General features: G+C 52.4%; 2 protein-coding genes and 1 pseudogene across 10 annotated transcripts in view; 1 reads left to right on the top strand and 2 right to left on the bottom strand.

Moving 5' to 3' along the window:
* The window catches only part of ADAM17 (ADAM metallopeptidase domain 17), a 41,033-nt gene extending 27,680 nt beyond the window's left edge, over positions 1-13,353 (top strand). For 2 of the 4 annotated variants that reach the window (XR_001602209.2, XR_015715506.1), the window contains 6 exons: positions 501-631; positions 1,445-1,523; positions 2,198-2,286; positions 3,520-3,570; positions 4,041-4,590; positions 6,546-13,353. Coding sequence is in view for 1 of the 4 variants with exons in the window: in XM_016199162.2 (XP_016054648.2) it covers positions 501-631; positions 1,445-1,523; positions 2,198-2,286; positions 3,520-3,570; positions 4,041-4,400 (710 nt within the window). In the remaining 3 variants the exon portion in view is untranslated. Of the gene's footprint in view, positions 1-500; positions 632-1,444; positions 1,524-2,197; positions 2,287-3,519; positions 3,571-4,040; positions 4,884-6,545 lie in introns of those variants that run through there. The other 2 variants (XR_015715505.1, XM_016199162.2) reach the window with 2 other exon arrangements.
* On the bottom strand, positions 977-17,359 carry IAH1 (isoamyl acetate hydrolyzing esterase 1 (putative)). Of its 6 annotated transcripts, none has more exons than XM_087823333.1 (7): positions 17,254-17,359; positions 16,112-16,164; positions 12,193-12,341; positions 10,077-10,238; positions 8,063-8,212; positions 6,529-6,593; positions 977-1,617 (listed from the first exon to the last, which is right to left on the bottom strand). In XM_087823333.1, the coding sequence occupies exons 1-7, from the start codon at positions 17,332-17,334 to the stop codon at positions 1,612-1,614; spliced, it is 666 nt and encodes a 221-aa protein (XP_087679459.1). In that variant the 5' UTR covers positions 17,335-17,359; the 3' UTR covers positions 977-1,611. The 6 variants fall into 6 exon arrangements, 4 of the variants coding, with proteins under 4 accessions (XP_087679459.1, XP_087679458.1, XP_087679456.1 ...); XR_015715508.1 differs by having other exon boundaries at positions 986-1,617; positions 6,529-6,997; XM_087823332.1 differs by lacking the exon at positions 977-1,617 and adding an exon at positions 4,223-4,663.
* Positions 4,758-6,088, bottom strand: LOC148091590 (disks large-associated protein 4 pseudogene; annotated as a pseudogene).
* Positions 17,360-18,562: the final 1,203 nt, after the last annotated feature.

Raw genomic sequence — 18,562 nt, 5'->3', positions numbered from 1 at the left:
TATCTGATGTTCTGTTGTTCCTGTCCCCACATGCTCTCAGAGGCTGGCCTCTGTGGAGGGAGTCACGCACAGGCCCCCCGTGCTCCTGTCACATGGGTCACTCAGAGCCGCACCTGCAGGGTGGCAGCTCTGTTCCAGCTCTGTCTAGCTGGAGCCCTGGCCTCCTAGGGTGTCCTTGACATGAGAAGCCAGGGGTTGTAGGCAGCAGTGTAATAACGTTGGGACGAAGGGAATCATTTTGCATTATAAAATAGAGACTAATTTGATTTTTACTCATTTGGGAAAACTTTCCTGTGTAACTTTTTTTCTTTGTGGCCTCCACTCAGGACTGAGGAGCGTGAACTCAGAAGTTATTCCTTGAGGGGTAGAATATGGATAGGATTAGCTTTTGAAATAAAAACCAAGTGCTTTCCTTCCTCCTCGAGGGCATGGGAGCAGGGAGAGCAGGGAAGGAGAGCCACAGGTCTAAGAAAACTCAGCTGTTGGCCTGTTGGTTTCAGAGACGGATAACTCGTGCAAGGTGTGCTGCAGGGACGCCGAGGGCCGCTGCGTGCCCTACGTCGACGCTGAGCAGAAGAACTTGTTTTTGAGGAAAGGGAAGCCCTGTACAGTGGGGTTTTGTGACATGAATGTGAGTATTTATGTATAGTTTTCTGTACCAGCCACGTGGGAAGTTTTTTTATTGTTAGTACTCGATTTTGCAAATGGAAGGAAACCAAAACACAGGTGCTGCCATGTCCTTCTCCCCCACCGCTCGATCTTGTGAGTCTGTACAGTGAAGTAAGTGTGTGCACAACCTATGAGCAAAGGCTAGGCGCTCTCAGGAACTCAGGCACTCTCTCCAGAGCGGGGACCCTGAGTCCAGAGACTGGGCAGGTCTTGGGGGGGCGGGGGCTTTGGCAAAGTTGGTTGGTTTGGGGCAGTGGATGCTGATTACTTGGTTTTCTCAGTTAGTTATAAAATTGATAATACTGCAAAAATGAAGGTTTGATTTTTAAAACAGGTGCTGAACGAATAGGAAAGATCTAGAAGCAGCTTGACCCACCCAAGTCAGACCCTTTGTTCTCTAGAGACATAATTTTATTTGTGCAAAACAAGGACAGAAGTTAGTGTTCAAGAGCTTCTCCAGGCCGCAGGTTGTGTTCCATGGGGGTGCGATCAGTCTTGTCCTCACTGGAACGCTCACCTTTAACACACTGGTGTTCTCGAGCTTTGTCTCCGGGTGATTCTAAATTAATCCACTTACAGAAACTGACTGGCTGTCAAGCGTCAGTGGTGGCTTACCTTCCATTCTTATACTCACTACACTCAAATTAGTGCCTGCGCAGAGAAGAGCCCAGCTGTTTGACTTCATGAAGCCTTTCACGTGTTAGTTACTTTTGTAAAGTCACATTGCTTCTAAGTGCATTTCTTTTAGGGATAATGCTTTGTTTTCTGTTCATAGGGCAAATGTGAGAAACGAGTGCAGGATGTCATCGAGCGATTTTGGGACTTCATTGATCAGCTGAGCATCAATACTTTCAGTAGGTGGTTCCCCTGGGGGTTGTCTGCTTAGATCTGAGCTGGTTTCTGCAGTGATATTTGGAAAGTGTGGCTTCAGACTCACATGCTCTAATCCTGCAACAGAAGATGGAAATATTCACCACTTTTGTTTTGAAACAAAGTTGTTTCAAAACCAGTGGACTCATAGGTCCACTGCCCTGTAGTGTGGATGCACAGATCTTTAGACAAGGGAAATCAGTAGTTAGTGAACGTACAATGGTATAAGCATGGTTCAGTCCTACAGACTATAAATCTAAATCCTGTTTGGTGAAAGAATTACTTATTTAAAAAAGGACTTCAGATTTTGCAGAAGCAAGGATGTATTATGTCCTCTAGGGCCCACGATTTAGAGTTTAGTCACAAAAACAGCACTCAGGGCAACAGCACTGTCTTCACAAGCCTTGTTCTATAATGACTCCGTTCCCACCGTTACTCCCGGGATCCTCTACTAATCTATCACCAGGGCTGTTTCTGTAAAGGGGCCTGTGGTGTGGGAGATGGTCAGGTCTCAGGTGGCACAGATGCTCCCTTCTGTACTGAGTCAGCAGTAGCATCCAGCCAGCGGCCTGTGGCATTCGTCGCAGCGGTAATGTTCTCAGAGCATTTAGTTTTAGAGTCGTATTTTGATCATGACACTCTTTGAAATTGTTCACAGGGAAGTTCTTAGCAGACAACATTGTGGGCTCTGTCCTGGTTTTCTCCTTGATGGTTTGGATCCCTTTGAGCATTCTTGTTCATTGTGTGGTAAGTCATCATTTGTAAGTAATGAAATATTTTCTTAAAATTTTGAGCAACTTCAGCCGTATAATCTTTGGGAAAGATAAAATTTGTTCTGAACAAAACCTGGCCTGAAGTTTTGGTGCTATCCCGGGGAAAGCGTGTCTTGCAGAGAGCTTAGCTGATAGTCCCTTAATAGAATTAGCTCTCTGTGTGTGGATATTTTATTCTTGTGCAGAATTTCTAGGGAGTTTTATACTTCTGAGCACAGGAGACTGGTTAGCCGGATTTGGGGCCTCTGATGACTGGAGTGTCTAAACAAGAGTGTTTGCAGGCTGTTATAACAGCAAACATCAAACACCCGCATTCCCAGACCTTGGCGTTACCTACAGGTATCCAAACCCTTCCAGCTAATGAGAGCGAGCAGTCTTTTCATTCTCTTTCAAAGTGAGGAGCAGCCAGCAAGTTGAACTGGGCTTTGTCTGAGGGACTCCAGGCACTTTATTCTTACAGACCATTCCCCTTGCTCCCCTTGGAAGTGAGGCCTGTCTTCTGTGCAATGAGGAAGTCAGACCTAGGCTTCCACTTGCACTGCCCCCATGTGAGCGCCTGGAAGATTCCAGCACACCTGGCTCTCAGGAGTGTTTATGCTGGCTTCTCTTGCCTGGGCCTAGATTTGCCAGCTCAGCCTCCTGCCTGGTGCCCATTGTCATGTGACGTGTCAGCCACAGGCAGGGACATGGGGTCATGGATGGAACCATGTGGTCAGCCTTCTGCAGAAGTAAGATGCAGGTTAGAGGCCCAGTTCTTCAGGAGTTTGGGCCATAGGAACTCTGGAAACAGCTGAGAAGAATATTTAGGCCGTGGAGGGCTGGGTAGTATGAGGCCAGTGCCAGGTGAGAGCACAGGCACAGCCCCCGTAGTGTCCCCCCAGCATCCCTATGACCAGCTTTGCCCTGGCACAGGCAGGGACTGGACACAAACGCAGATGCCCTTGCTGTCCTTCTGCCCCTGGTGGGAAATCACCCAGAAAAAGCACTTAAGCCTTGCCTCACTGAACACCAAAAAGGACCTGTGTCCTTCAGGTGCAAAGGAAACACTTCTAGGATGGTGGCAGGACTTAGAGTTTATGTAACAAACTTATTCTCGTCCACTGAACCTGCAACCACTTTCTCCAACTCAAGTAGTTCTTCAATGTGTGGACTGAGACCTAACTGAACTTTGATTGTGGGAATGACCTTCCTGTTCTTTGCTTTCTAGGATAAGAAGTTGGATAAGCAGTATGAGTCTCTGTCCCTGTCTCACCCCAGCGTAAGTGTGCCGCACGCAAAAAGTAATTTTCAGTTGCACAGTGAGACCCTGCTAAGCAAGGACCTTCAGTTGGCCACCCAGCTGCGCCCTCCTGTGGCTGCTGGAGGTCTGGTTGCAGCAAGAAAGACCTAGGTTGGGTGTAAAGACCTGTGACCTGTACAGCAAGGACCATGGATAGAGATGTGCTGCTTGGCCCCTCCCCATAGCCATAGCCAGGAGTCACTCAGTCAGCACCGACTTAGTTAATATTTTGACACCTTTTTTTGTCTTGAGATCTGAACTTGATAGAGTTAATAAGTTCTCTTTTGGGTCTTCAATGGTCAGCTGTCGGGCCATTAGAAAGCTAACTTTTTGGGTCATTTGTAAGTTGAAGGCACCTCACGCAGTGCTTTCCTTGGCATGAGGCCGCTGGTTGGGTGAGCTGGAGCCGTAAGACATGCCACTCACCTTTTGCTCCCACGTCTCTCTAGAATGTTGAAATGCTAAGTAGCATGGATTCGGCATCAGTTCGCATCATCAAGCCCTTTCCTGGTCCACAGACCCCAGGCCGCCTGCAGCCCCTGCAGCCCCTGCAGTCGGCCCCGGTGATGCCGTTGGTGCCTGCAGCTCCGAAACTGGACCACCAGCGAATGGACACCATCCAGGAAGACCCCAGCACGGACTCGCACATGGAGGAGGACGGCTTTGAGAAGGACCCGTTCCCAAACAGCAGCACAGCCGCCAAGTCGTTTGAGGATCTCACGGACCACCCTGTCACCAGGAGCGAGAAGGCCTCGTCCTTCAAGCTGCAGCGGCAGAATCGCGTTGACAGCAAAGAAACAGAGTGCTAGTCTAGGGGTCGGTGCCCCGAGCTCTTCGACCTCAGTGTGCAAAGTATTTTTATAGATCTGACTTAAAGTCACTCACAGATTTTGTGAAGATCTGGGAGAAACAAGGAAGTGACTTCCAGCAGATGCTGGTCATGTGTTTGGACTTCCTTCGCATACACACTTTGTGGTTAGGCCCTTTCTGTGTGAACAGGTAAGGTGAATCGAGCTTATTTTGAGGCTTTCAGGTTTTAGTTGTTTTTTTTATGTTTAAAATGTCCTTCAACCTGTGGTGCAAAAGCAAAAAATACAGCTGGATTAGGTTATAAGTATTTACGTTTTTGTAAATTGACCTTTTGTATTGATGGCAGCACTGATGAGGCAGATAGCAGTTTTTTCTTTCATGAAGTGTAATGAAAACGAGGCTGTTAGCAGCTACTTGTGAGGACAACTGGAACACAGAATAATTTATTTTTTTGCCTTCAAGTAAAGACAAAGGAAAAAACCCGAGCTGTGTATTATCTCCAAATGTGGGGTCTGGTTCTAGGTGTTACCCAGAGCTTTTCCAGCAGGGAGAATTACACATCTAACTTCAGGAATAATTTGGGGTAATGTTTCTTCAGAATTCTAAGGTTAGTACTTTCTAGAATTAAAACAACCTAGTTTACAGTACGTGTTAAAGTAGTAGGTAGCTGAATTACAGAATCCTGCCAACTGTTTAGGGCCCTAATTTGCTGGGCAGTTTTTCTGTTTTGTAAGGATCTTCATGTATCTCTAATACTGTTGGAATTCCTGGGACATCAGTAGCTGAGCACTGTCCACAGCCCTGAGGACTTTTCCTAAGACTTCTTTAGAGAGGTGGTTCTCTTTGGTCTCCTTGCCCATCTCTCAGCACCAGCCTCCCGCCGCTCTGTTTCTGCCTGCATCAGCTTCAAGAACCGGTAGCCATCTCGGGGGCGGGCCCCGGCTGTGCTGGCTCTGCTGGGAGCTGGAGGGGGTCTTGAGCCAGGGGTCAGGTGGGGGAGTGACTGTTGTCTCCATAGGAGAGGTTGCATTTGATCTGGACAATCTTGGGGGTCTCCTGAGGGCCCACATCGATGTTGGTGGAGTTGGGGTACAGTCTGGGAGGCTCCTCCTGGATGACTTAACAGTTCAAGTCACCGGCATCCTGGGTATGAGAGTTGGGTGTCCTGTGGGGATGACATGCTGGGGGGGGCGGGGGGGGGCACTGCTTCGCAGTCCTCTGCCCAAACCCCGATGGACTGGAATTTGGTAGCAGCACTGGCTGAATGCAGCCAGCTTGTACTCCTGTACTGCCTTTGGGGGTGGCCCCAAGGCAAAACTCGGAGCTGGTCAGTGTCCCTTGTTCACGGCCCAGAGCTACATGTTTTGGGGGTGGTTCTGGGGCCTCGGAGACTGGGGTGACTCCGCCCCGTGTCACACTGGGTGGTTGGGTGCTGCTGTCCAGGCTGTCTGATGAGTTGCTCAGCCCGACTGGCTCGTCACCTCACGCTTGTAGTCCTGGCTGTCTAGGCTGGTATCCTGGGCAGATGGTACTGCTCTGGACTGTGACCGAGGTGATCGGTGGTGGGGCCTGCTACGCCACTACGCATGGTGACCCCTCCTCCCTCAAGTGGGGTGGCCTCTGGGTTAAAGCCCCTACAAAGTGATTCTTAAACACCCGTGGTCCTGGCCTGCAAGGCTGTTCCCATTGCTTCCTGCTTTAGTGCCTCAGGATTCTGGATGGTGTGCGTTTACTATGTGAAGGATAAGTCATCAGGTGGGATTCTGATTTCCTTAAAATGATAGTTAAAAGCTTTCCCCTGTAAGTCCTGAAATGTGCTCACCAGCCAACGTGTTTTAAATGAGGTAACTTACAAACTTTGAGGGCAATTAACCAAACCTGTGACAAATGATGTCCTTTCCCCTGAGGACGTTTGTTACGCAGATACCTGTTACAGTAATACTTGAACTTGTACCTTGTGGTATTTGCTGTCTTTTCACTAGTCACAATATTCTTATATTTTAGTTACACTTTTGGGATCTGATGTAAGGTGAGTGGGTGTATGTCTGAGAGTGAAGCAGTTCCCAGCTGAATGTAAGGAAACCATTTTTTATAAAATCAACTTTTTAAAAAACAAAACGTCTTTACCTTGTTTCCATTTATAGACTCAACAAGCTGCTCAGGGTGTGTTGTGGCTCTGGCATTGGCGACATCTGCATGGATCAATAAACATTAAGTATCAAAACCACAGAAGAGGTACAAAGCTTCCCTGAGAAATAACACTTTTATTCATCTTGGTAGCAAATGTCAGTGTTTGCTCCAGGGTCAGGAGCAACGGTTTAGGCTTGAGAAAATACTCTTTGATCAGTTGTCTTGGGATTGTGGTGCATTGGTGACGTTTTGTTCTGTAAACTAACAGCCTCGTTTTCTGAGCCTAATGGTCCCCATCTCCGAGAAGACTGAGCTCTGGTCTTGCTTCTGCCACGTCTCGCCAGTAAGGGAGCAGGAGTGGCAGGGAAGAGACTTTCTTCTCGATCAAAGGCCAGAGGTGGGAGAACAGGAGCTCGTTTCCCTTTGGTGACAAGTGTAGTCCATCTGACAAGTAGCATGAGAAGTCCTGTCGGGAGAGGGGACTTGGTTACAGGTGTGTGCCGGTCTCCGCTGTGCCCCTGGTCTATACCCCCTGCCCCCGCAGCAGCGCCTCAGTGCTGTGTGCATGAGCGCATCGAGGGATCCCACGCCCTGTGTAGATTATGGGCACATTGTGGATTGAGCTTCCGAAAGCTCCCACCATGAAGACCTGAGCTGAGACGTCCTTCCAGGTCAGCGGTTCAAAGAAGAGGCTTAACGAGTGAACATGGTACATTAATGTAACCAACAAAATGAAAAACTGGATGTGAAAAGGCCCAGTGTGTCAATTTATTTTTGCTCCTTAGTCTAGGTATTAAATTGACAGGCAAGTTATTAGGAGGAAAGAACTGGAACGACGATTGTTGGGACACGGGAGTCAGTGCCCCCATGCCCTGATCTCAGCAGCATTGACCATGTGAGCTCTTTCTCTACTGGGGTCGAGTCTCTTCCTGCAGCTACAGCTCCCCATCCTGTTAGCCTGCTGGTGCCCCACTTTCACAGACTTGGGTTCCGATTCTCAGGGCACTTTGCCTGCTCCTTCATCTTCTCATCTCTGCTGTTTCAGATGGAATGACCCTCTCAGTTCTAGGATCTCAGTGTATTAAACCTGAAAGGACTGTAAGAGCAACTTCCTTTTCTCTAGCAGCACAACTCTCCCATCTCAGGAGAAGCTTTGCATTTTCTAGACTTAAAAACAAAGCCATTTGAACTACAATATCTCAAAATACAAATTTTGACTGGTAGAGCGTTCCACTTAAATTGTTTTGCCCCATGAGTTCTAACTTTCCCCCAGGCCATATTATACAGAACTCAGCCTGGCTGTTCTTAAATGTGAGCCGTTTACTGCGCATTGATTCCACCGTGTGCCCACCCTGACCAGTACTGGGGCTCCTCTGCATGCAGCTAAGGAGCCAGTGAGGTTGTGCTGGGGCTACATGCTGTCCTGGAGCCTCTCCTTTCCACCCCAACATTTTTCGCTGGTGAAAGGGACGACTGTCTTTCCCACTTGGAGCCATGCACAGCTGAGTCTCTTCTGTGTGATCCTACTCACCCCAAAAGGACCAGGCAAGCCACTCTACCTGACCATCCTTCTGCATCAGGGCCCACAGGTCAAGCACGTCGGTCCCACAGTCTTGGGCTACGTGTAAGCAGGCGTTGGCATACTCGCCAACCACCGAGTTCAGGCGATTTAACTTGCAACCTGTTGAGGAGAGCAAATCCAGGTGACAGCCAATAAACTCGGGTACTGGTCCTGGTGCAGGTTCTGACCTGGACGTTTCTCAGTTCAGTAAACAGGCGTGGCTTATGGACCCGACGTGGGCCAGCAAGGGGCCTGGAGAGTAACATGAGGATGGGCCTCGCAGACTGCTCCCCAGCACAGGGCGGGGATGAGGGAGCCTTCGTGGTCACCATGGCCTCCTGAGGACACTGAACAGAGGTCTGGAGGCTAGTAAGGGGTACAGCTGCAGAGGAATGCTGTGCCGGATCCTGGAACTTTTAGATGTAATAAGAAGCTACTGCGATATAATGGAAAAATCATTTGTAGACTTTCAGCCAGAGAAGATAAGAGCTGGAAGGGACCACAGAGGTCACTTGGGCTAACTCGGGCGTCAGCAGACATTCCTGCAAAGGGCTGGATAGTAAGTACTTTAGGCTTTGCATGTGTATGGTCTCTGGGCATCTCGTCAGCCCTGCCATTGTAGCCACAGACAATACATAAGCCAGTGGGCTTGAGTGTTTCCCAAAAGAACTTTTTTGGGCCCAGGCTAATTTGGTGACTCTCAAACTTGAGTGTATGTAAGTATCACCTGCAAGGATGTGCATTTCTACCCAGTTCCCAGGGGATGCTGATCTGCTGATCTTGGACCACACAAGAACCGTGCCCGATGGCTCCTAATCTTGGCGACTAAAACTAAAGTAAGCAATATGTTTAACACCAGCATTCAGTACGCACACCCTTAAGTGAAACAAACCTCACAGAACAGTGCCTGTGTTCTAGATACTGATTTTTTTTCTTTTCTATTCCACTTAAAAAATGTATGTTGTAACTAACAGCAAACATGTTGTGAGCACGAAGGGGCTGTGGCCTGCAATCTGAGAGGCACTGACAGTCCGAACTCGCACACCTGCACATCCAGCTCAGCAGGAGCATTTCCTGCAACAAAGGACTTGCTACCTGACAAGCGACCCGAGGCAGCCAACACCAGTCTGAGCAGACCCCCAGGGCCTTTCATCCTAGCTCCCTCCTCCCTGTACTCTCCCCAGGGCACGTTCCCGACTCCTTGACATCACCAGGTCCTGCTTCAGTCCTTCACTAGACCTTCTCTGTAATACCACTTACTGCACTGCTGCCGACACCTACTTAACTGTCTCCCTCACTAGCCCAGCGGGCAGGAACTGGGCTCTAGTCATTTCTGTACCCTGAGCACCTGGCCAGGTCCTGGCACCGTGTGGGGGCAGAAGCCTGGTGCTGGGGTGCCCAGAGCTGCGTGCAGTCACTCAACCTCATGAAGTGGAGCTGCCCTTACACCTGAGTGCCTCTGTGCTGGGGAGCCTTTGTTTTGGGGAAAAGAAAGGTTCCATTGCTGAAGGGAGGTGTCACAGGTGTGGCAGAGTGGAGAAAGGGTCCCATACAGGCAGAAATGGGCAAGGCAACCTGCAGCACACACCTCCCGCTGCTGGGGAGTCAGGAAAACACCCAAATGTGGCCCAGTGTGAAAGGCACAGAGACTCCCTGAGCCTCAGCACCACGCAGAGAACCACACTGACTGTTCTGAGATGCCTGCTCAGCCGTCTGCACAGTTCTCAGTGGCTTCATGTGCACCGTGGCGTTGGGGAAATACAAGGCAGCAAATGCCAGGCCGGGCGGCCGGACTCAGCCAAAGCAACTCAGTTTCCTACATCAGGAGTTCTCGGGTGTGACACAGTGGAAGCTACGCCTTTTTTCTTTAACCTGATTGCAAACACAGACCAAGACGAGTTTACTGTGCCCTAGGAACCGGAGCCCACAGGCTGGGGCGCACCACCCCACCTGAACTCTCGGCCGCGGGCCCAGGTCTGTTCACCTTGCGCCAGGCACTCCTTTTCCCAAGCAGCCTCGCAGAGCGGGGGCGGCGTGATGAGCACCAGCCTGCTCTCAGGGATGTCCAGGGACTTCAGGTACTGCACCATGCTCCTCAGGTTTGCCGCGTACTCTTCCAGGGGGATGTGCTGCTTGGGGTTCTCATCTGTTCAGGAGGAACGTGGACACTTCAGGCAAACGCACAGTTGTCTAAGTGGCAGTTAAAATTAACATTGTTCAGCACCAAGGCCAGAGCCGGGGAAAGGGTCAAGTGCGGTTTTTCAAACCGGGACCTCAGAGGCTCTGGCTCAGGTCTGGGAGATGCCCTCGTCTTTTCTCCACTTGTGGCCATATGGTTATTAGGTTGAATTTATAAAGAAATAAGAGCGGTTGTGGAATGAGACTGCCAGCTGTCTCCTGGCTTTATCACTGACCAACCACATGCCCTTGGACAAATGCTCTGCCTTTCTGTACCTGTTTCCTCACTGGTAGGATAACAGGGTCTAACTCACAAGGTGCCTGCAAATGAACCAGGTGGGTCTGCGGGCAGTTAGGTCAACGCCTGCACGGAGGAGGCACTCAGTGACTCGGCCGGCCACTGCTACCACTGCTGCTGCGGCTGCACAGGGTCACTTCCAGATGGGCTCACACGGGCACCACAAAGCTCCTTGCAGGCCACCTGCAAACCTCACGTGGCTACAACTACAAAGAAGAGTAAAACCACTCATGATCCTTCTACAACCGAGACAACTTGTTGGGACTTAGATGTACTACTTTCCAGTCTCTCCCATGTAGCTACTACGTACACTTTTTAAAAAGGCGTTATATTAAAGACGTGACCCTATTTTGCATTTTTTCACATAACCTTATATCGTGAACAGTTGTTTCCATAAAAAGCCCTCAAAAACATGAGATTTATTTTCAGGACCCACAGTTGATGCCGCTTTCCCCTTGGTGCAGCATGCTGGGCTTTCCTGGGGCAAATGGCACCTGCCTGCATTCCAGACAAGGGAAGTCCTTGGTGCCTGCCCCAAAGTTCCTTGTAATTTGCATTTTTTTTGGATAACTGAAGTTTTCACACATTTAAAACATGTATTGGCTGTTAAACTTCTCCTTTGTGATTTACTTATTCCTGCCTTTGCCCGTGTTTCTACTGGAGCTAATGTATCTCTTGGTTTTGTCATTACAGACGTTAACCTTCTGTCTGCCTACTTTTGCAAATATTTTTCTCAGTGCGTCATTTTTCTCTTTGAAGCAGTTTTTTGACATGAGCGGCTTTATCTCACAAGCCTTTTTTCTTCCTTTGTGGTCCTTCCACTGCTTCTATGCTTAGTGTTTTTCCCTGTCCCAAGTTTGATAAAATTTCACCATTGTAAAAAAATTCTATTTTTGGAGTTTTTTCCTTCTGCTGGTAGAGATGTTAAGTGAAGATATGACGCCACTTTTTCCCAGGTAGTCAGCTTGCAGTCTCGACTGCTTCCTGCAATGTATGGTCTTTCCCCCAACTCCAGCCTCACTGGAGATGTCCCCGCCATGTGACTGTGAGCAGCAGGCCACACCCCTGCTGTGGGAGAAGCGGGGCCCTGGAGAAACCTCTGGGAGGGGACCCCCAACTTCCCCAAGTCCAGGCTGACCTTCCTCTGCATGGTGAAGAGGCTGTCCTGCTACAGCGGGAAGGGGACAGACAGAGGCCTCGGCCTGGCCCCTCTAGTTCCCGCAGCAGTCCTAACTGGGGTGCCATCTCCCAGGATTCCAGGCCGCGCCTGGGTCGGGGCTCACCCCAGCTACTCTCTGCATCAGTGAGACTCGTGCAAGGTGCACACCTGGGCCCTCTGCTGCCAACACCAACCAGAGAGAAAAGAACCGGACAGTGAGCACAGCACTACAAGACCAGGAAACATCGGTGTTTGAAATGAGGTCAACAAACCAGATGTATGAAAAATAGGTTGGGAATAAAATTCACAGACGTTAAAGGCAGAAGAAATACACATAAGTACTCAGGGAACTAACTCATTAGACATTAGGCAAAATGTCACCTATTAGGAGATGAGTAACCAGAATATACATTTAAGTTTGCTGTAACATGAAAACAAACTAGGAAAGTACAAAAATGCCTTTACCTTTTAGTGCACTGTCATTGGCACCAAAGAAAATTGTAACTGCTACTGGGTTGTCCAAAATATTCCCTTTCCTGATTAATCTTGGAAGGATAATTTTGGCCCATCTGGTATTATAGCCTGAAAATCCACGATTCAGAACATCACATTTTCTGAAATGAAAAATATTTTAAAAATGAATTGCGGACAAAACTTTTCAATCCCATAGCCAACCCCTCATGAGGGTGCCCCCCTCCCAGTTTCTCTTTGGTAAGAGCAATCACATAAAGCTTCCTAAGTTGCTGTTCTAAGTCATTTCAAGATAGAGGTATGCCTGTCATATCCTCGGTGAGAGTGACGAGTCACTGCCAAGAGAAGGGTGGTAGTTTCGTCTACAGACCACCTGATTTCATGTATGGTGCAGGGGGTACTTTTAAAATGGAGTTGACAGCAGATGGGTATTAACCTAAGAAAGTATCATAGGTAGAAAGTCACTAATAATCAGGTGCTCAAATGTAACAATGGTTTGTTGATTAGGGGATAAATGTATTTTTAATAGACTTTTAGAGTTTTAGATTTACAGCAAAACAGTGGAGGGCACAGAGTTCCCATCTCCCTCCTGCACCCCCTTGCATAGCTTCCCTCCATCAGCATCCCCCACCAGAGTGGAACAGCAGTTCCAAGTGGTAAACCTGTTCTCATAACCCGTCATTATCACCCCATGGTTTTGCTTTGAGTAAATAGTTTTAGTAAATACATTAGTTGTGTTTCAGTTTAAAACAGGCATTTTTTCCTTCTAAAACATGTGATCTGACTTCCAGTACTGTGTGGTCTGATGAAAAGGCAAAGCAGGGCTCTGGAGCTGGGGGCCTGGGTTGGAATCCCAGCTCCATCAGTTACTAGCTGTGACCACAGACATGTTTGTAGATGTTTGAAGCTGTCCATAAAAAAATTGTTTTAAAAAAGAATCTTGGCCCGGCCTGTGTGGCTCAGCAGTTGAGCATCAACCTAGGATTTAGATCGGGGTTCAATTCCCGGTCAGGGCACAGGCCCGGGTTTTGGGCTTGATCCCCGGGAGGGGGCGTGCAGGAGGCAGCCGATCAATGATTCTCATCATTGATGCTTCTCCCAGTCCCCCTCTCCCTTCCTCTCTCTGAAATCAATAAAGAATATTTTTTAAAAAAACCTTGGAGTTCAGTCTATGATTAGCAAGTTGATGTGGTTCATTTTAGTGTGTGGTTCAAATTCCTACATATGAGCAGCTAAGGAGAGAAGCCAGGGCACCGGGGAGTAACTGTGGCTACAAGCTGGCAACAGCCGAGAGTGGCCGGAGGGGACTGGCTTGACTGTGAAAGTGCTCAGCATTTATAAGTCCTGAGCACAGCAACAAAAGTACTCTGCCCATTTATTTCTGTGTGATTCTTAATGTGTTTGTGTGTAATGATTACAAAAGGCTGACCAGCCATTTAAAAAACTCCACTTACAGTGCTTAGAAGTGGAACACTCTTAAATGCTCAGAGGATGAGTCCTGTCGTAATGGTTTAGTTGCTGCAGCACAGAAAACAAGGCTAAACAAGCACTGAAATGTGTCGATACACTTTCAAAGGTTTAAGTAGACCTGTTAAAATGATTTTGTGATGAGCGTACAAAGATCTTGATGACAAAACAGAGATGTCACTGTGGACACTGGTATATTTTAAGTTTGTTACTGGCCAGCAGGCAGTACAGGGCAGTTAGGCGTCGCTTAATAACTCCCAGGCTTGGGAATTAGGTTAAATTAAAATGGAATCAGCCAAGGGCCATGCCAATGGCGGAAGCAGACACCGGACCTAGGTTTGCAAAACTTCACCCCAAGTGTTAACATGGCTACACGCTGAATGCATCCAATAGAAGGGCAGGTGTTTGCCGTGGTGTCTGCTCTGGTACTAAGAGGAGGGGCACTGGGATTGTTTGGTCCCTCAGCAGTGAAGGCAGAAGATGCCACCCTTGCCAGTCACCCCTCCAGCATCCCTGTAACATAACCCTCTATGCCCCAGCACCTCCTAGTTCCTCTCGGAGTCCTGCCTGGTGGAAGAACATGGGCCCAGCGCACCAAATTATCTACCTCTGCCTGGCTTCTATCTTTTGTTCCACTGTGACATCTTAAGTAGGCTCTTGTGAGCTTGGCGATGTCAGTGTGCCCAGGGGAGGGAGATATTCTCTGTGGGTGGGGCCCAATGCATCCAGGTTAGGCCTCCTTGTGGGGTCAGCAGCAGCCAGCAGTTCTGTGCTCTACCTCAACACGAGGCTTTGAGAAGTTACATAAATAAGGTACAGCAGCCTTATAACCACTGTCTCCAACTCTGTCTCTTCCCATAACTACTCTCAATTCCAAAAAATAACCATCTAATTAAGTGGTCGTTTAGTGCTCACACCTGTAAGCTTCCAGTTCTGACAGATTTTAGTACTAAAATTAACTAGTTTTGAAAATATGTTGGTGAAACATCTGCAATTCCTGGAGCTTTTCAGGCCATTTGAACAGTTCTTCAACTTCTGTTTGTTCAGAAAAGGTTAACGGGCTAAACAATTGTGGGGTTAGTCAAGTAAAAGCACGTGCTGTGTTCCAGGCACCTGGCTACGCAGGCTCACCGGTGCGGACTCGGCCCCAGCACGGAGGCAGGCGCCCGCCCCCTCCGAGGCTCGGGGCTCTGCAGCCCAGCCGCCCGCCTGGGCGCAGCTGTGACCTGGTTCCGTCTCCACCTCACTGTCCTCGGCCGTAACAGGCGGAGGGGAACGAATTACTCCGCACGTAGGAGTCAGACTAAGAGAGCCTGCGCACCAAGCCCTTTGAACCGTCTCGGGCACCTGGTAAGCGTTCAGTAGGAGTCAGCTACTCTCCCCCACCCCCACCCCCACCTTCACAGCAGAGAAAACTGGGGAATTAAAGGATGGCTTCATGTTTTCAGACTAGTCGACTTAAACAGAAAGTATTTAGGACTAGAAAAAGCGGGAAGGTCAGTTTTTCATCTTCTAGTTTCAGGGATAAAAATAAAGGAGAAAGCGAAGATTTTTTTAAAGCACGTTTCAAATTTAGAAATAAAGTATATTTTCTTGGTGTGCTAGTTACACCGATGAGAAGGTTATCAAGTAAATGATAAGCTGATAACACATCCAGCTTATTTCTTCTAATGGAGGAAAAGGCAGCATTCCCGCTGATCAGTTAACTGACACCCCAAACAATACTTGTGTCCACTGTTTATAAAGTGGAAAACATTTCTAAATATTTGCTTTAACCTCTTGAATTGGGGCATTGTTTCCCTGTTAATGAGTTCCTTACCACATATTTAAGTTTGACAAATAAAATACCAAAATCACTATTTCCTGATATATTTTATAAAGAGAATTTTGGAGGAAAAAACCTCTATCCAAACTTGGGGTTAATATATTCTTTCTTTCAACTGAACTCACTAATCACTTAACTCATCCCCGCCCACCCCAGTAACTGCAGAGCTTGTCGCCTCCCCGTGGTGCACAGCGGGGGGTTTGGGATCGAGCCCTTCGCGTTTTTCACAGCTTTGTGGGTGTGGTTTCACATGGTGGCAAAGTGCTTTCCTGAGCCCTGGGGCCTGCCCCTCGTCCTGTCCAACCCCAGATACAGACTAGGAAAGGCCCCAGGAGACTGAAAGGGTCCTTTCCACTCTCTCCCCCTGAGAAGCACTGATATTTCCCATCAGTGAACACTCAAGCGTGGGTCCCGGCGGTGGCTCCGCTGCTCGTGGTGTCCGCACACCCCAGGCCTGCAGCTCCATCCCCGGCCAGGGCCCGGCCAGGAGCCGCGCAGAGCAGAGCGGGCGCCCATTAGTGGGACAGGCAGCCAGGGTTCCTCTTTCTCTCTCTCAAATCCATGAAATAAGAAAATGTGTTTAAAAAGCCAACCCTGGAGGATCAGGTAGGAACTGCTCACCTGACCAGCTTGTCAGCCAGGGCCGCTCCCCATCCACCCTGCTGGAAGGAAAACTGAAGAGAGAAAGGCCCGTTAGTACTTGGTGTGATTAGGGCGCCTTAGGAGGCGGGACGCTGTTCTTGGCTCTCCCGACGGCCTCCCCTTGCTTTGCTGGGGGTCACTGCAGGGGTCACTACACCGCCGCCCACCTGGACCCCGGCGGCCGCTTCTCCTGGGGGGGCTCGCGCCGGCGGCTAGTGCAGAACCCGGCCGGTCGCTTATCTAGAAAAGCTGCTCAGGAAACTCAGTACCGGAGATAAAATCACCTGTTCCGCGTGGAAGTGGAAGTGCAGCAACGTTATACCCCCCGGGCGGGAATCGCCGAGCCGCTCGCGCCGCTCGGCCCGGGCGCGCTCCGGGTCCGGGAGGCCTCCGGCCCGGCCCTGTGGCCCCGTCACCAGCGGTCACACGGAACCCGGTCCAGGAGTTACGCCTACGCACCGGGGGACCACGGCGGCGTGTTTCTACGCTGCGCCCCCTCTGGAGCAGGCGCGTGTCTCCCCAATTTCTTTCCCTCCCTGAGAGGTGAAAGGACCCTGGGTGAAAGCACCGCCTCCCTGGTGCTGGGGCCTGTCACGCGGGCTCGGCCGGCTCCGCCCGCGGGCACCGGGGCGGCTCCTGCTCGCTGCCCGGAGGGGGCCCGCGGGGGCGACTCCAGCACGTGCGGCGGAAAGACCCGCCCCCGGCAGGGAGGCGGCGGGACACGCGCCGCCGCTGCTCCGAACCCCCGGGCCGGGGGGCGCCACCCCGGCCTCCCGCGCCTCCGGGGCCGGGGGCGCCCGCGCTGCGCTCACGCGCGTCAGCCGGGGCCGGGCCTGGACTTGAGAGCGGCGCGGGCCGCGACCGCGGGCACCGGAAACGCGGGGCCGCGCAGGCGGTTACCACGGACGCCACCGCGGGCGCCACCCAACTGCTCCGCCTGCGCGCTCGGGCTCCTGGGCGGCCGGCGCCACGCGGGGACCGCGGGTCCGCGTGCGGGCGGGGCGGCCGTCGGTGGAGGCGGGCCCGCGGCTCCCGGCGGGGACCTCGCCGAGGACGCCCGAGAGACCCGCCCCCTGAGGGCCGAGCCGGGGCCTGCGGGCGGGACGAGCGAGCGCCGGTACCTGGGTGATGGAGTCGCCGAAAAGCAACACCCGGGGCCAGACCAGGGCGCTCCCGCCGCCCAACCCCTCGCACAGCGCCATAGGCGGCCGACTGCGGGGTACGCCGGATATCCGGGCGGGGCGAGCGGGGGGGCGGGGCAGGCCGGATATCCGGGCGGGGCGAGCGGGGGGCGGGGCGAGCGGGGGCGGAGCAGGCCGGATATCTGGGCGGGGCGAGCGGCGTGTTGAGCGGCGCCTGCGCAGTCCGGGACCGCCCGGTCTCCTCGGCGGCGCCGGCCGTGGTCAGACCCGCGGTACCGGTCGCCTCTGGGGAGGCTCCTTCGTGCCCGTTTGCAGAAGCCCGACCTCCCGCGGCCGCCTCTCGTCCGTCAGGTGCGGCCGCGGCGCTGCCCTCGGGGCGCCCCGACGCGGCTGCGAGGCGGGGTCGGCCGAGCCGCGCACCTGCCCCCCTCGGGCCCGCGTCGCCGGGAGCTGCCCGCTGGGAGCCGCCCCCGGAAGGAGGGGTTCGGGCGGTGCCCCCGCGGCAGGCGGCCGCCCGCTGGGGCGGAGACGGGCGGTGCTCGGAGGCGGGGCCCTGCGGCCTCGGCTGTGCGCCCCGGGACGCTCCGAGCGGCCCCCGAGGAGGCGCCGGGGCCGGCACCCGCCTGAGCGCCGCGCGAGGGGCGGTGGGCTCGCACCCGGCACCGTCGGAGGAGAGCCTCGGGCCCGGGGTCCTGCCCGCGGCGTTCGGAGGGTCCCCTCGATGGGAGCCCCCTGGGGCCGCCTCGTGCGTGGACTTTCCCCCGCCTCGGGCCGGCCCGGCGTCCTGAGGGACCGGCGCCCCCGCCGCCCTGCAGTGCAGCCTCCGTCCGGCCGCGTGCGAGGGGCTCGGCCTGTCCGCCGTCCGCTCCGGACCCGCGGGCTGTGCGCGGCCAGCTCAGGGACGGACCAGGCCGTCTGCGCGGGGCGCCCCCACCGAGCGGCGGGTGGCTCTGCGGGCCCGGCTGGGAGCGCGAAGGCGGCCGGGTGCCCGCCCGGGAAGCGGGGCGGCCGAGGACGGGCGCAGTCGGTCTCCACCCGAGGGTCGGGACCCGGAGGCCCGGCCGCGGGGAAGCCGAGGTTCCTGGTGGCTCAGGGGCGCGGCAGCGCCCCAGCTCGGGCTGGTGGTTCCCGGCTCCCACTGGAGTCCCTCGGGGAGCTCCACGGGCGTCGGCGCCTGTTCCCGCCCCTGGTGACTCCCTCGGGCGGCCAAGGCGGACCCTGGCCCAGGTCCAGGCGCAGCGCCGCCGCAGGTGTCCGGCAGGGGCTGTGTCCTAGGACTCAACCGGAC

This window comes from Miniopterus natalensis, chromosome 13 (assembly GCF_054644295.1).
Source record: "Miniopterus natalensis isolate mMinNat1 chromosome 13, mMinNat1.hap1, whole genome shotgun sequence".
Classification (NCBI taxonomy): domain Eukaryota; kingdom Metazoa; phylum Chordata; class Mammalia; order Chiroptera; family Miniopteridae; genus Miniopterus; species Miniopterus natalensis.
The sequence above is the reverse complement of the archived record's forward strand: the minus strand, read 5'-3'. Positions and strand labels throughout refer to the sequence as shown.